At 40.3% G+C, this 17266-nt stretch overlaps 1 protein-coding gene across 8 annotated transcripts in view; it reads right to left on the minus strand.

Annotated features, from left to right (window-relative positions):
* MAP2K5 (mitogen-activated protein kinase kinase 5) overlaps window positions 1–17266 on the minus strand; it is a 276193-nt gene that overhangs the window by 46180 nt on the left and 212747 nt on the right. For 5 of the 8 annotated variants that reach the window (XM_059697326.1, XM_059697306.1, XM_059697297.1 and 2 more), the window contains one exon: window positions 607–668. The exons of the other annotated variants lie outside the window; for them this stretch is intronic. In XM_059697326.1, coding sequence (XP_059553309.1) covers window positions 607–668 — 62 coding nt within the window. The remainder of the gene's footprint in view (window positions 1–606; window positions 669–17266) is intronic. 8 annotated transcript variants of the gene reach the window in all.

A 17266-nucleotide genomic window follows, 5' to 3' on the forward strand; every position in this document is an offset into this window, starting at 1 on the left:
AGGGGCTGCCTGGAGACTCTGAGGGCCCTTGGATCGACATTCTGTGGTTCTTCTCAGTTCCTTGCGCTGAAAGTGGACCTGACAGAACCATGTTTTCAGTCTTTCAAGCATCAAAATTCATTGAAATGGGCACCAGTATTGTGTTTAAAATATAACCAAAGATAAAGGTTATTTACTGGAAATCCAATGAATTCATAAACTATGCTGCTTCCACTAAGTGACAGACAGTTTTATGGGTAACTTGAGGTTACATTAATAAAAATAAGCTTCATATGTCTGTTCAATAGGGGCTATAAAACTGTGTATTTCTAAAAAAAAAAAAAAAAAGTGGATAGCAATAGTATCTGGGCTCAAAGAAGTAGCCTGAGTCTCAGCAGTTTGTTAAAACAGAAAAAGCCTCTGAAATACATTTACAACCCTTTGTGTAAATAACGTTTACATAATTTAAACAATTTCTTCAGCTTTGCCGCCCCATCTGCCCAAGGCCCTGAAGTCCCTCCCATCTCTAAAAAGAAGCAGGGAGAGCCATAAGGTCTCACGGAGCCTCCGAGTTAATGGCATGTATCATTTACATTGAGGGCATGGCATGTTTGCAAACAGGCTCACCACTGAGTGATGAAATGTACAAATGGCTCGGAGAACTCTCCAACCGGAAGGACGGGCGAATCCTGGGATGGAGGAAAAACAAGTCACCAAAAGTCACAATAATTCCTTTCCTTTCTTTATACCCTTCCTCCCCCACCAAAGGAACAGTATAAAGATGAGTATATAACAAGGATTCCCCACCCATGGAAAGGAAAACAAGGCCTCATCCAATTAAAAAGCCTGCCCTACCCCCGTTCACTTGCTTATGTAAAATGCCAAATTTAAAGCCACACACATTTAAAACGGTGAGAAACAGGAGCACAAAGAGGGAGGGGAGGTGAAAAAAGGACAATGATAGCCACAGGGTAGGCAAGAAGGTACGGAAGTGTAAATGAGAAATTAATGATTATTTAAGTAACACAAATGGTCTTGTAATTAACAAAGAGCTGTGAAATTATTCTTGTGTTGACCTTTGTTTCTTTTACTGGATTTGCTACTTATTTACACTTTCCTTTTCATTTACATTCATTTGTATATTCAACTGCTCTTAACTGCTTGCCCCTAACACCATCATTTGGGCCAGATTTTTTTTTTTTTAAAACTTCACTAGAAAGGCTTTTATAGGACAAGCTTTCCTGAAAAATATTTTCAGCCTATTTGCCAGCCTAGGCCAACGCATCAGATGAGAAAGCCAGTGAATTAAAGACATAAAGAAAAATTCCCACCTTGACCACCACAGTGAACTGGGGTGGACCACCACGGTGGTGTCACTCTAAGGAGCAGATAACTACACAGCAACAAATGCGTGACAACCACCGCTCTTAACACAGGGAGCAAACCCCATTACCACTCGCAAAGGAAGGCTTTAAGAATTTAGGAGTTTTTCCAAGAATGACAGAGAGCGCCACTGTGTTTATAGTGTAACGGCTCAGGATGTAATGAAATTACACTGCAGAGTACTTTAACAGTCATCTCATTAGACCTACAGTTGGAACAAGAGAACCACATAAAGTAGGCAGCTGCAAATGACTCCATTCTCATCTATTCTCATTTGCTATTAAAAATACCTTTCGGCGGCTTTCTTTCCTCCCTGACATCCCTACACAAAGTGCCCTGCAAAGTATGATACATGCACCTATTTAAATTAACAAAGGAATGACTTATTTTAATCTCACTGTGCTTTGGAGTGCTTTGGCCATTTGGATGAGCAATATATCATTACATACAACCTTCTAGCGCTGCAGGCAAGAAACTCAGAGCATGCAGCATTTGGTGGGAGCCAAACAATTTCTCTAGCACACAACTGTGTCAAATGCATGCATGTATTCATTACTGAGAACGAGAGGAAATGGCTTTGATGTAGTGGAAAAAAGAAGATGATAAAAGCACCTCTGCAATATGTGTGTCATTATCAATGGTGGCAGATAGATACAATCACACAGCCCCCTATGTGATTAGTAAATATACATATAATTGCTGTGGCCAATTATCAGAAAAATGAGATTGGTAATTACAAGACAGAAAATTAACTAGAACTCTTATTAAGGCTTTGTTTCCAATTCAAACAATTGGAAACTACTGGAAAATACAATTGAATCAAAAGGAACCGAGGGGGGTCAAAGCAGCCAAAAATCAAAAATAAAAAATCCCAAAGAGGTTAAAGGAAAAGGAATGTGAACAAAATGTTTCTTAGCTTTTGCCTGTCTGTCCTCTTTGAACGTGCTCTATTCACCCAGAGGAGGGGAAGGCTAGTCATTGTAAACTTAAAATTCTCATCAGTAGAGAAAGGCTTCCAAGAGGAAAGGAAAACAAAGGAAAATGGGAGTGAAATAAAATCTTGCCAAGTTCAAAGGATTACATGCCGGCATTACACAGAGAGGACATGAAAAATGGGGGGCTGATGAAATCGTCTGCTCAAAAGAAACAAGGCACGCAGAGAGATGACAAGTCTTCGATAAAGGTACTATAAAATGGTCACAGAAGTCCCATCGGTTTGAAGAGCAAAAATAAACCATGATATCAATTTCAGCCCAGCCTGTTTTAGGAAAGCCATATATATCACCAAGCCTGCAAGGTTCGACAAGGCCCAGTTTAAGAAATGACGTTTTACTGTCTCAAGAACTATTAGTGCAAAGATAGTTCAAAGTCTGAGGTACAAAAATTATGGACTCTGATCAGGTTGTTAGTTCTCTAAGTCATTTGTTCCAGAAATATTTTTGGAGGCTGTGGTACTGGAAGTGTCTGAGTAACAGCTGCTTTAAAATGCAATATTTAGGAAAATAAAAGCCCACTGTCTTAATGTGGCTGAACATTTACCAAGATGGTTAAAATTCTGGGCTGGTTTTCTAAAAAGATCTTGGTATAAAACATGATGCTAATGTGGGCCTCATTTCAAAGTATGATACCAAGAGTAAATTAATGATTTATAAACTAGGCAACTTGATGAAGATGTCATTTTAACATGGATGAGGAACAAAATGAGGAGATGTGACATCTTTGCATGGATAGTTAATTTTATTTAAGACCTGATATTGTAGCCTGTTAAGTTCCTCATAACATAAAACTAAGGAACACTGGGTGGTACCATGAATAATTTATTTTACTTGTGAAAATGCCAGCCCACGTAGACTTTGCAGACCCACTGAGGGTGGAGTCTCATCTCACTGGTGCCTGGAAAGAATCACTCATCAAACATACAGGGGGGGATTCTAATCCCACATGCATAATGCCAGATATTTATTTTCATTTTAAAATCCATGTCTCTTGCATACCTCAAAGGAGAATTTTCTGAGATACAGAAGACAGACACATGAGGTGGTGGTGGTCAGGGCAGAAACACAGGGCAGAGAGGTCCTCTGAGGGCCCCCCACGCCACAGAAGCATGTGAGCTGTTAACGCTCCCGAAGGAAGAAAATAGAGCTGACAGCGTGCACACCGCTGGGGGATTGTAAAGGATACTTTTCTCATTTTTAAGCAAGTAAAATCAGAAGTTGGTTTAGATCAGTAGGTAAACACCTCCAAGAAGCTGCCCCTTTTGTTATGCAATTCACATCTGTCTGAAGGAGGCAGGGAGGCTCATGGGAAAGCAGCTGCAGCCTCACAGAGGCTCCCAGGGAGGGAAAGCACCCAGGCACCCAGGGCTGGGGGAGACCGAGAACCGTGCCACGGGCTGGGAGGAGCTAGTAAGCTGGTGGCTGCTCCTTATCAGAACTGCTCGCTGTGAAATATGGGTTCAGGCCAGATGAAGGACATATTTCAAAAATATAAACACAAATTGGAGAAGCAGTTACACTAATAACTCTCAGGACTGGCTGAAACGGACTCCAAATTGTTAATAAAAGTCACTCATTTTAAGACCCTGGGTGCCATACTTCACCTTAAGGGCTTTTTTGGGGATGCTATTCATTTAGCATCTAAGCATGGAGGTATGGAGCAAAACAGCGGACACGACCTTAACCAAAAGCCTTAACCTGAGCGCCAGTCCCAAATCAACTGCAGAGTCCTGCTAAAGGGACACGAGCTGGATCTTGACATGGAGCAGCAACTGTAACATACAAACAGCTGTTATGAACCACTTCAGTAAGCAATCCTGGCCATCAAGAGAACCGTCTCCAAGTCTCTGAGGCCTCAGTAACTACCTGGTCAGCCCCTTTTGCTAAACAACAGGAACACAAGCAGGCGGCATGCAGAGAGCAGCGAAGGACAATGGGAAAAAAGTTTGAGTGATGCCTTTGCCTTGTGAATAATGAACAGTTCAGGAAGGTCAACCCATTACAACTGAAACTGTTTAATTATTAATTATGCACAATCTATGAGCAAAAGGACAAGTTCAGAATGTTTAATGTATGCTAACTTCAACTGGACTCTCTCTGGTATTTTGTTATTAGCACTTGTCAGCAAGGTACTCAGGCATAAAAAAAGGCAAGCAGCAGAAAGTCAGTGTGTGTGTGTGTGTGTGTGTGTGTGTGTGTGTGTGTACCTGTTTACTCAAAGTGGTGGGGGAGGGGAGGTGGGAAAAGGCAGTACAATTTCAACCACAGTGCTACTAGTTCACTTGCAGAGTAAGTGTGCTCATAAGTACACCTTATGACTTTGACAGCAGGCAGGCACACTGAATACTCCAAATACAGAAAACATAAATAAGAAAAATGCTTTTGAAATGACTTACTTAAATGAGAGATAACCATTTTAAAGGCAAAGTTTTTTGCAGCTATGATGATTATTGGCTTTGAAAGAATCTGTATCACTAATGTACACACACACACACACACACACACACACACGTAGAAATCACTGTCAATTTCCTGGTTGTGATATTATACTATACTTATGAACTGTTACCATTGGAAAAAACTGGGTGAAGGGTACACAGGGTGTCTCTGTATTACTTCTTACAACGGCATGTGAATCTAAAATGATGTCAAAACAGAAAGGAAAAGGAAAAAGGTAAGGAGCTAGTTTTAAAAACTCTAATGAGGCCCACACATAAGGAAGAAGCTTGGCACAGTCAATTGGAAGAAAGTTAAGGAACCTTTACTTTAAAAACACACCGAACCTGAGGATTTAATTTTTGCTTTTAATTCATAATTGTAGGTGACATGGAACTTGACGATGATGTAGTGGTCAAGTCAGACACAGATAGGGCACAGACAGAAAACTGTGTAAAAATGACACAATCACTCATAACTTAACTTACTGCTTCATTCATTCAACAACTTCCTTGACTACCTGCTATGTCAAAGGCACTGGGCCTGGCACTGTGGAAGGGTTGATAATGAACACATATCCTCAAAGAATCTGTGAACTGTTCGGAGGATAAGATGTATTTCCCTAAAAATAGCTCTGCAAGATGGAGGAAATGACCAAGGCTGGGCACTCAGGCTGTACTGGGAGAGCCGGGGTTTCGATGCAGTTTGCCTGGGGGGGGGGGGGGGTCCTGAGTTCCGAGAGGAGAGTGGTGGGAAACAAAGTGTAAGTGTTTGAAAGGCTGTGACACACCTCTTTGCTCTCCTATTTTCTTCCTTCCTTACTCCAGACAGCACCTGGGGGTGAAGGGACCTTGACCATCTTAATCTGTGTCCTGTTCCCTTCTCTTTGTGCAAAACAGACATTCCTTCAAATTAAAATTTTATACTTATTAGCAGTAAAACACGAGGATGATAGAAGGGCAACGTCTCAAAACTCGCAGGTGTTGGCAACACTGGTGAATTCTAAGGACAGTTCTGCTGTGGTTACATTAAACCAGCCTGACAAGTTAAATAAAATATGGCAAGCCTGCTAACTTTTAAAAATAGCCTATTTCTAGACTTCATGGTCTCAAACCATCAAACCAACAGGTTCATCACAGAATCACTTGGAGCCTGACCAGTGTTGAGAATTATGCTCTACCATTTAAAAAATAAACCTTTTAATTCAAGTGTAATGTTTTTTTTGTTTTTGTTTTTGTTTTTGTTTTTGTTTTTTTTTTTTTAGCCTGGCCTGGCAATTCCTGGTCATACACACTGGGGTTCAAACTAATCGAACAGCTCCCCTAGATGACTTCACTTCTATCCACATTGTCAGGGTCAAAGGTCATTTGTGGTTCCAGTGGCTACAGGTCAGGCAGAATAGCATTTTGCTTTGTCAGATCCCAGACTGGGTTTGGATTTTCCACTGTTTACTACCTTAAATGTCTTAGACAACTGGCAGAGTCCATAGGACAAATCTGCTCTCCACTGGGGAGGAAACCTAGCTTACTGGTATTTGAAAAAATAAAAATAAAAAGTAGACACAAAAACCAAAACCCAAAAATAACCTGGACCCTCACCTTTAAAGATATCTACAAAAGCTAATCCACAAACCAAAAACCTATCGGTCCAAAGTGCAATGAGAGAGCCTAGTTTAAGATAGGAGTAAGCCATAATGACACATTAGATTTATAAAAATGTAGTCAATGCTTGTTAAAAACACTTACTTAAAAATGTGGCCACTGTTTGAGGGGACAATCAGTATTCTGAAATTATGTGTATGTTTGATTTCACAATGCAGACGGAACTGACCTCATCGGTGGGGTGTTACAGGGAACAGTGCTGGGCTGGGAATGAGGCTTTACATGTAGGAGGGCTTGCAGGTAGATACCATCAGAGAAGAAAGCCTCTGACCCTCCTCAGCTGGAGACCAGAAAGCCCCCCCTTTACTCATCCCTTTCCACATCAAGTCCTGAGCAGAGAAAGTGAAAGATGATTCAATTTCCACAGTGGGTCGCCCCCTGCTCTGGGTTGCCAGATGTGACAAATTACATGTGTGGGCATTTTGGTGTGACGTTCTGTCCAGTGGGTCCGAGCTGACAGTAGCAGCTCATTTAACTTGTCTCAGATGGATCTGGAACCAGGGGCAAACGGCCTGAGTTTCTGCCAATTTTATAAAATTCCTTGAAAATAGGTAGGTAGAGAACTACCCACCTTATCTTACCCAAAACCCCTAAATCAAGGGAGAACCAGCTGTTAGCTAAGTGAACATTGCAACCAGATGGCTGATAAAAAACACACTTAAATGAACAGGTTTAAGTAATCTGTCTCTAGGTAATTGAAATTTGAGATTATAAAGATTTTTCCCATTTTCATTTTCTCCTAAATTTGTTTTAGAAGTTCCTCAGTATTGGGATAAGAGAGGAGAAACCAACTTTGTCATTAATGTCAAAACTAAGCCTTCAGTTAGTCTACCAATTTTTTGTCATTTAAAATATTTACATTTACTTAGGCATTTTCTAAACATATGGCAAAGTTCTTGGTGTTTTATAAAATTCCTTGAAAATAGGTAGAGGTATGCCCGGCTGGTGTGGCTCAGTTGTTGAGCATCGACCTATGAACCATGAGGTTGTGGTTCGATTCCTGATTGGGGCATATGCCCAGGTTGCGGGCTTGATCCCCTGTGGGGGATGTGCAGGAGGCAGCCGATCAATGATTCTCTCATTGATGTTTCTATCTCTCTCTCCCTCTCCCTTCCTTTCTGAAATCAATAATATATATATTAGGTAGAGAACTGGGAAATGCATTAATCTTTTAAACCATATTTGCAAAACTGTTTCCTTGCTAAAGCCAATGAACATCTATTTTTCTCGATTTATTTTAGGTCTCTGTGGTCGTAAGCTTTAGTCCACAGCATTATTTAGAGGTGCCTACGTGAACAGTACACACACCCACTCACTTGCACATGCTCTCCCTTTCTGATGGTGGAGGCAGAGCAGCGGAAAACATGCTTGTCTCACACCAAAGGGATTTCATTTACAAAAGTAAAACCTGCTATTGTCCCCTCTCTGTAGCCTCCCAATGCATTTCTATTGCTTTTTCATAAAACACTGCTGCAAATAATCAAGCATGACCACTGACATCCACGAGATTGAGTTTTAGGAACCATTAAATGAGCTCACCCTCGTGGGAAGCCTCCTGCTCAGGCTGGTCTAAAGGTAATTATTCAGCAATTCCTACCTGTGGTTTTACCTTGTCCCTATACAGTGTTTGAATTTCATACACTGGTAAGGTCAATTTTTTTTCCCTCAGAAGTCCAGCTACATGTTTGATCCAGCGCCTAAATTATAATGTTAATATAAACACTGGTATTTCACCATGGCACTATGTGTAGAAGTGCTGATTAAAAGCAATCTTAAAAGTAGATCATACACTATATTACAAAAACATTTACGAGAGAAAAATAACCCTTAACAGATTCCTAAATGAGAGGAATTATTCCTCTTTTCATAGGCAAGGGGTCAACATTGAAACATCTGAACTACATCCATGCACTGTTCAAGGGCAAGCACCTGGCAGGTCCGTAGCCTGAAAAATCAACAAGCCATAACACTATCAAGTCAGACTCTGAGACTCAATGATAGCCAAAGTCCACATCGCCACTGTATGTCCCCCTGAATGTTCACTCGACCGTTAGTTAAAATAATTACTGCCATTCACCACCTGCACTGCAAGCTACGAATAAGGGGAAAACAGAACTTCCAGTGGCTACAGGAGTGCTGGTGGTATTTGCTTATACATTTTTATAAACAAACTCAAAGGCTATGTCAGCAGGACTCAAAGGCTGAGAATTATATGCGAAACTGTGCCTTACCTGGTTCCATACAATGAACACAGAGAGAAGGGAATTTCAAACTGGCTAAAGGAGAAACTGCATCAGTTTAAAATTAGTCAGTGTGAGAGGAACAAAGAGAGGGAGAGAGGGAGGAGGGAGGGAGAGGAAGTGAAAAAAAATAGAACTACATAGTGTGAAATGAACAAGTTCAGTTAGAATGTTCATCAGGATTTGGAAAATCATAATGCCATCTGCTACTCTGGACCTCAGAACATCAGGGATCTCGTGGGCCCAGACGCTTCCATTTCCAGGAGGAAGGAAGGAACTTACTCCCTGGAATGCTGCCCCCACTCTGGAATGAAGGCAACACCCCAGCCCACCCGTTTGGAATCTCTTTTGAGAACATCCGCACTGCTCACAGATGGGTTTTCCCTGGTTTAGGGAAAATTAACGGTAGGCAAAATGATTACAGCGACTAGGCAGTAAGGCAGAGCAGTGCCCCAGCCTGAGCTGCTGGGTAACTGACCCTGGCATCCAGCTTGGGCTCAGGGTGTGTAGGTCCCATCATGGTGGATTCAATGAGCATCGTCCTACGGCTGGATAAGACTTCACAATAGAGCAACACATGTTCAATGACAGCAGCCAAAACTGGCCCCACTAGGCAACTGCCCATTCACAGAATGCTATTCACAGGCCTCCACCAACACAAAATTAATGCATTAATAATACATCAGGCTTCACGGACAATTCAAAGAAAACAACACAAAGCTACTTGTTCAATGATTGTTTAAAGATGCAGAATTTTTCCTGGTTTAAGAAAACCAAAACCTAAATCTAACTGCCTTACTGAAATAAAAATCATAGGGATGTTTATGCTAATATTTTGCTTAGTAAAAAAAGAAAAAATGGAGAAAATCTATCCACTGAACTCACTTACTGACACTCAGAAATAATATATAGATTTTTTTCAATAGTACCTAATGAAACCTGATGTGTATTTAAAAAGTTAAATTTTCCCATTTTAAGTGACTTGATACATCCTCCACACTCAGAAAACATTTTGCTTTTAACTTGTTTCTTCTGTTACATTTTTAAAACTCACTTCCTTTCTTTCTCCTCCCTCCCAACAACTCATAAATATGAATTAAATATAATTATAAATGAACAGAACATTAACTTTTGGATTACTGCTGGGTTTTGGTAGAATGTTAATGTCATTTCTAAAGAAACAGTTATTACCAATAGAAAAAGTAATTACTAAAGAAATCATGGCCTTAATGCTAACCTATTTTCAATCTTCAAACCAGCCAAATTGCATTAATTTAAACATACTGGACTTTTCAAAGGAGGTATTAGATTTCTAAAGGTTGCCTTACATAAAGGAGGAATATCGGTTTTCAGGCTCCCTATTATATATTCCCAACACTATGAGACACAGGTCTAGTTAATATCACTGGAGGACAAGACTATTGTGTATCCACTTGGATTAACTTACCAAGTTTCTAATGCCTCAGTCATTAACTCATACAAGTTGCAAACATCATGAAATCCCATATCATCAATACCTGTTTGTGTGAGTGGTTAGAGCACTAGTCACTGTGGTCAGAAGATCTGGGCCTGCTCAGGTCTTTGGAGAGCTCAGGCCAGCAAGTTTTGTCTCACTTTACAACCTGCAGTTATGTGTCGTGAAAGAAACAGGATATCTTAGGCTGCTGGGAACAGGAGAGATGGGTGGTGGTGGTGGTGTTTCTTTTATTTTCTAACTTCAGAGGCCAGAATTACGGCCAAGTCCCTCAGGCAAAAAATGGATGGATATTACTCCCTTGAGTAGGTGAATACCACCTTGTGAATCCCAGGGAGGTATTATTAGGCAACCACTCTCATGCCCCCACACCCCATCTTAGAGAGCACCTGCTATGTTCACAGCCCAGTAGTTTCTCAGTTAGCCAGCCCTCTGTTAACCTGGACAGGAAGAGTGATTCTGCATGAATTCATTTTTTAAGATAACAGTGCTTCAAGAGCCTGATCTTTTGTATGTATAAATTTTCCTAAAAGAAGTCAAGCTCCTCCCTGCTAACGTAAACTGAATATGCAGAATGGAACTCATTTTTTTCTTAAAGATATGGAGTCATTCTGACAGACAGTGAAACTGAACTGTGCTGCCCTCAGGGCATGTCTGCAATGCTTTCTATGTTGTCTTCTTTTATAGCTTTTTAAATAATCTCTCCCTTTGATGCCAAAATGTTCAGCTGTCACTTTCTGCTGCCATCAAGGTCAATTATAATACAGCAGAGAGAGCCCTACTGTCACTCAGTTTCCTCATCTGTAAAATGGAGTGTGTGGGAAAGCAACATGACATAAGGAAACCTTGGGGAAACATTTTGTAAACCATAAAAGCTAGAGCTAGACTCCTGAATTTTGATAAAGGACCACATATACTAGCTAAGTACCTCCTCGTCATATTCTACTACTTTTTGGATTTGTTTTTCTGGGGGTCTTGAAAAAACAAGTAGTAAGTTCTTACAACTGCACATAAATTTCATTTAACTGTATATTACATGCAGCACTAGGGAAATACAAATGAAAATCTCAGGAACTTAAGAGTCTAGTTGACAAATTTCTTATAACTGGCTCTGAAACATGTATTAATAAAGTTTATTATTATTTCTTTTATTAAAAAATTTTAATATATTTTTATTTATTTCAGAGAGGAAGGAAGAGGGAGAGAGAGATAGAAACATCAATGACGAGAGAGAATCATTGATTGGCTGCCTCCTGCACGCCTCCCACCGGGGATCGAGCCTGCAACCCAGGCACGTGCCCTTGACCAGAATTGAACCTGGGATCCTTCAGTCCACAGGTCAATGCTCTATCCACCAAGCCAAACTGGCTAGGGCTATTATTATTTTTTAAAGTTTTTATTGTTTTATTGAGAGGAAGGGAGTGGGAGAGAGAAATAGAAACATCAATGATGAGAATCATTGATTGGCTGCCTCCTGCAAGCCCCCTACTGGGGATCGAGCCTGCAACCTGGGCATGTGCCCTTGACTAGAATCAAACCCAGGACCCTTCAGTCTGCAGACCAACACTCTACCTACTGAACCAAACTGGCTAGGGCTAATATAGTTTTAAATGATGTACTTGGTGCTCTCCTATGAACAGAATGATAATCATCTTCCTATGAAGTGTGTGTATGTGCCCCATCTCAGTGAGGGCCTGACTGTGACACCCTGTCTCACCCTCCTCTTCATACAATTTCTCACCAAATTCAGCTTATTTTAATTCTCAAATACCTTTCAAACATGTTAAAGCTGTCCTAATTAAAGCCCTCATAAGTTCTGATCAGATCTATGGCTTCCTAACTGTCCTTCCCAACAATTCATCTTCCACAATCCTGTCAGAGTGATTTTTCTAAAACTCAACTCTGATTCTGTTATCCTCTGCCTAAAACTTTCAGGCCCTCCCACCCCCAGATATGCCTTAGGCACAGTGTGTAAAGTTCCTTTGAAATGTGGCCCTTACCTCATCAATTAATATTTTGCCAAGCATTGCAGCCATAGTAAATTCCTGCGGGGACTTTGAGTGTCTCTGAGGTTAACTCCTACTGGCCCTTTGGGCTCCCCTTCTCTGTAGAGCCCTCTGGTACATTATCATTTCCTCCATTGTCAGCTCTCTGCTCTGTGTTTCCCAAGTACCTTGCCCATAATTTTATTACAGAATTTATATAGCTGCAAACATCATTAAATACCTTACCATAAATACTCATTTATTTGAGTGGGTAAAATGACAGTCACCGTGCTCCTCTGAGACCTCAGGCCACCAAGTCTCATACCAGCAGAAACTCTAGTAGCAGTAACTGCAACTTATCCATTCCCTATCCCCAATACCTAGCTCTGGGATGAATACAGGTCGACAGAATGATTATTTGGGCTATAATCAGTGGCTTTCAAACTATAATCTATGGAACTCTAAGGGCTTTTATGTGGGTACCAGGGTTGGGGTGCAGATAAGGTAGAGATCTAAGCCTGCCACCCTCTGATCAAACCAGCAGCCAGAATAAATTTGGGGCTTTAAAACCCCCAAAATATATTAAAAACTTTTGTATGACAAAGGACACCATAAAAAAAGTGAATAGAAAATCAATAAGATGGGAGAGAAAAAACTAAGTCTAGTATTCTGAATATAGAAAAGAACTTTTACAGCTCAATAATGAAAAGAGAAATAACCCAATTTAAAGATGGACAGATCTGAATACATATTTCTCCAAGAAGACATATCTTCAAAATGGCCAATAAAAATATGTTCAACATCATTAATCAAGGGAAATGCAAATTAAAATCATGAGAAGCTACTTCACATCTGTTAAGTTGACTAGAATCAAACAGAAAATAACAAGTGTTGACAGGAATGTGAAGAAATTTGAACTCTCATAAACTGCTGGTGGGAATGTAACACGGAACAGTTGCTGTGAAATAGTTTGGGAGTTTACCAGAGTTAAACGTAGAATTTTCATATGGCCTAGCAATTCCACTCCTAGGTACATAGCCAAGAGAATTAAAAATATATGTCCATATAAAAACTTGTGCACCAACATTATTCATATAGCCAAGCAGTGGAAACAGCCCAAATGTTCACTGACTGACAAACTCACGAACCAAATTTGATTCAGTAGATTAAAAACTACAATAAAGCTTTGTAGCCCTGGCTGGTTTGGCACAGTGGATAGAGCATCAGCCGGCGGACTGAAGGGTCCCAGGTTCTATTCCAGTCAAGGGCACATGCCCGGGTTGTGGGCTCGATCCCCAGAAGGGGGCGTGCAGGAGGCAGCCAATCAATGGTTCTCTCTCATCATTAATGTTTCTCTCTCTCCCTCTCCCTTCTTCTCTGAAATCAAGAAAAATATATTTAAAAAAAAATAAAGCTTTGTAAACAAAGCTACAGTGAATTCCGCCTAGCACTGGGCGGGAATGTGGTAGATGGAAGAGGCTGGAAGGTAACAGAGACAGCGTCAACGAGGAGATGCATTGGAGCTGGGCCTGAGGAGATGCATCGGAGCTGGGCCTTGGAGGTTGCTTCGGCGTTCACAAAGTGAAAAGGGGAAGAAGGTCATTCCAGGCAGGGGGAGGAGCACAACTATAGTGTGAATGTGTGGCAGCTTTGAAGACTGAAAAAAAAAATATGGGTGAGAGTCTCAAATGCTGTGCTAAGTTTAGATATTACCTTATATGCAGGGGGATCCCTGGAAGGTTTAATAGGCTGAGATCTGTATTTTTAAAAAGATAATTCTGTGGAGGTTGGGGTTGTAGGAGAAACAAGGCAGAGAGAGAAAAGCGTAGAAGCTTTTTAGTAATGTGCTCACATGCAGACTCTTCCCTCCCGTTTCTTCTCCCTTTCCCACGCCTGTTTTCTCACCCCCTTCTTCTTGTCACCCCCTTCTAGAACACAGATGTTAGCTGCCTCTCAGTTTGCCTGACGTACGTGGAAGTGTCTGTGTGATTACCCTCCAACCTCTTCTCCACCCGGCTGCCAGGGGGGGCTGGCATCGGACGCTGCTTCCTTCCAGCACAGGGCATGTTTGCTGGCTTTTCTAGAAAACGTCAGAAGACCCATGTCTAAGTGAAGAGTCCATGTGAGGCCTCCGTGAGTTCAGGTGTTTGGTGGGGTGGATGACTGTCCTCATGCATATTGACTCTTTTTAGTACCACTGTAATGATGCATGTGTGCCGGCCAGGCAGAGAAGTAAATAGTGATGGTTCTCTATTGTCTTCATTACATTTTATGATTAGAGTCATAAGAACTTACAGAAGGCATAGACTTTTATAAACGGAATTTTGTAATGATGGGCTATTAAATACGTTTTTGGCCAAGAGTCTGTTCGCACCTTGAACAAACCCACTTTACTCCTCATCACTGAGGAGCCAAGGACAACACCCCCACCACCTTCCTCCTCTTCTTGCCTATCACTCAGCTGGCCACCTCCCTTCTGCCCTCCTCCCCACATCCCTACTCTGGTATTCCTGTCAATCCCTTTTCCCAGCTACAGACCTTACAGGGAGAGCCAGCATCTCCCCCGCCTCCCACACTGGCGCACCAAGGCCCTCTTTTTAGAATTCTGACTTGCCAAGGCTCTGCCTGTCCATGGCCCACAATTCTGGCAATGTCACAATGATTTCACCATCTTGATGGTGTTATATCTAATAAACTGTTACCTAGTGTGAGGTCACAAAGATTTAGATCTTTGTTTCCTTTCAAGGGTTTCATAGTTTTAGCCCTTATATTTAGGTCTTTGATCCATTTTGAGTTAATTTTGTATATGATGTTGGGTACAAATTCATACTTTGGCATGTACTAGTAGATATTCAATTGTCCAGTATCATTTGTTGAAAAGACTATTCTTTTACCATTGAATGGTCTTGCATCCTCATTGAAAAACTGACAATGGATAGATGGGTTAATTTGTGGACTCATAATTCTTATGCCAGTACCACACTATCTCGATTACTGTAATTTGTAGTGAGTTCTGAAATCAGGAAATTTAAATCTTCCAACTTTGTTCTCCCCCCCGCCCTAAGATTGTTTTGACTACTCTAAATCATTTGCATTTTCATATTAATTTTAGGATCAGCTCATCCATTTCTGTAAAAAAGCCCACTGGGATTTCGACAGGGATTGCACCAAATCTGTACATCAATCTGGGGAGTACTGCCATCTTAACAATATTAAGTCTTCCACTACATGAATGTGGGATATCTTTTAAATTATTTGTCTTTAATTTCTATGATGTTTTGTAATTTTCAGTGTACAAGTTTTCCATTTCTTTTGTTAAAAGCATCCCTAAGTTTTACATTTATTAATGCTATTGTAACTTAATTTCACTTGTGGATAGTTGTGTATACATCATAGCGACTGGTTGTTCGGTTGTTCCCCTGTTTGGTCTATTTGCATATTAGCCTTTTATTATATAGGATAGTGTATTACATTAATTCCCAAATAACAGATCAATTAGTATTTGTGGGGTAAATTCTACTTGGCCATATGTAAAATTCTTATAGGTACCGCTAGATTTGGTTTTGCTGGCATTTTCTTGAGGATTTTTGCATCTATGTTGAAATTGGTCCATAGTTTTGTTTTCTTTTAAAGTCTCTGTTTGGCTTTGGCACTGGCTTCATAGAAGAAGTTAACAAGTGTTTTCTCCTCTTTATTTTTTGGAAATATTTGAGATTGATGTTACATTTTCTTTATACATTTGGTAGAATTCACCTGTGAAGTCATATGGTTCTGAGCTTTCCTTTGTGGGACGTTTAAGAAAATATTTACTTGTTATAAGTCTCTGCAGACTTTATATTTCTTGAGTCAATGTTGGTAGTTTGTATTTTTCTAAGGATTTGTCCATTTCATTTAGGCTATCCAATTTGTTGGGATACAATTGTTCACAGAATTCCCTTATAATCCTTTTTATTTCTGTATGGTTGGTAGTAAGATACCTGTTTTATTCCTGATTTTAGCCATTTAAGTCCCCCCGCCCCCCCCTTTTTTTGTCAGTCTAGCTAAAGGTTTGTTAATTTTTTCAAAAGAACCACCGTTTGGTTTTATTGATTTTCTCTGTTGTTTTTCTAGTCTCTAATTTATTTCCATTCTAATTTTATTATTTCCTTCCTTCTGCTTGCTTTGAGTATAGTTTGCTCTTTTCATAGTTTAAGGTAGAGGTTATTGATTTGTGATCTTTCTTCTTTTTTAATTTACAAGAATTTACAGCTAAAAATTTCCCTCTGAGTACTGTTTTTGCTGCATCCCATAATTCTTGGTATACTGTGCTTTCATTTTTGCTTATCTCAAAGTATTTTCCAATTTCCCTTGTGATTTCTTCTTTGTCCCATTTGCTTTAGGGTAGAATATTGTTTCCACATATCTGTGAATTTCCCTAATTTCCCTGTTACTGATTACTTCTGTTTTCTACCACCTGGACCCCTTGGCTTTTTGGCCAGTTGTCCATTTAGTCTCCATACTTGGTGTACACCATTGTCCTTTTTCAAAGCCTTGTTCTGTGTTCATCTTCCTTACAGTAGAACAAGAGTTAAACTCTCCATCAGACCTGCCGGATGTTCCACACAGAGTGCTCTGCCATGCCATTCCCAAGACCAAACCCTACTTACTTTCTATCTGCATCAGGGAAGAACAGTCAGTATAACTATGCATTATTCAGCTAACATCTTCAACAATCAAGCCTGTTACTTGTCTGTATGTCTGGCCCAATTATAGGTCATTGCTGACCATTAAAAGTTTGTGCTTATATTTCAGAACCATTTTGGTATTTTACAAATCAGTTAGTTCCTACTAGGAAATTGACACTTGCATGAGAAGATACTTCTGATCGGTATAAAACATGACTTATATGAATTTGCTTTTTACTAGTAAAATGAATAAACTGAAGTATAAATCAGGGATTTGTTAATCCTCCTGTCTCAGGGTTGTATAGTATGCACCCTACAATGAAATTATTCGTTTCAGTGTCCATATCTTTTCTAAGGCTATGGACCACTTGGGGGCAGGTCAAGGGGTAAGTCCACACTTCAGTCATTGTAATTCTCGCCACTTCAATTCACTGATGGCCCCCACTAGC

This window comes from Myotis daubentonii, chromosome 1, assembly GCF_963259705.1.
Source record: "Myotis daubentonii chromosome 1, mMyoDau2.1, whole genome shotgun sequence".
Classification (NCBI taxonomy): Eukaryota; Metazoa; Chordata; class Mammalia; order Chiroptera; family Vespertilionidae; genus Myotis; species Myotis daubentonii.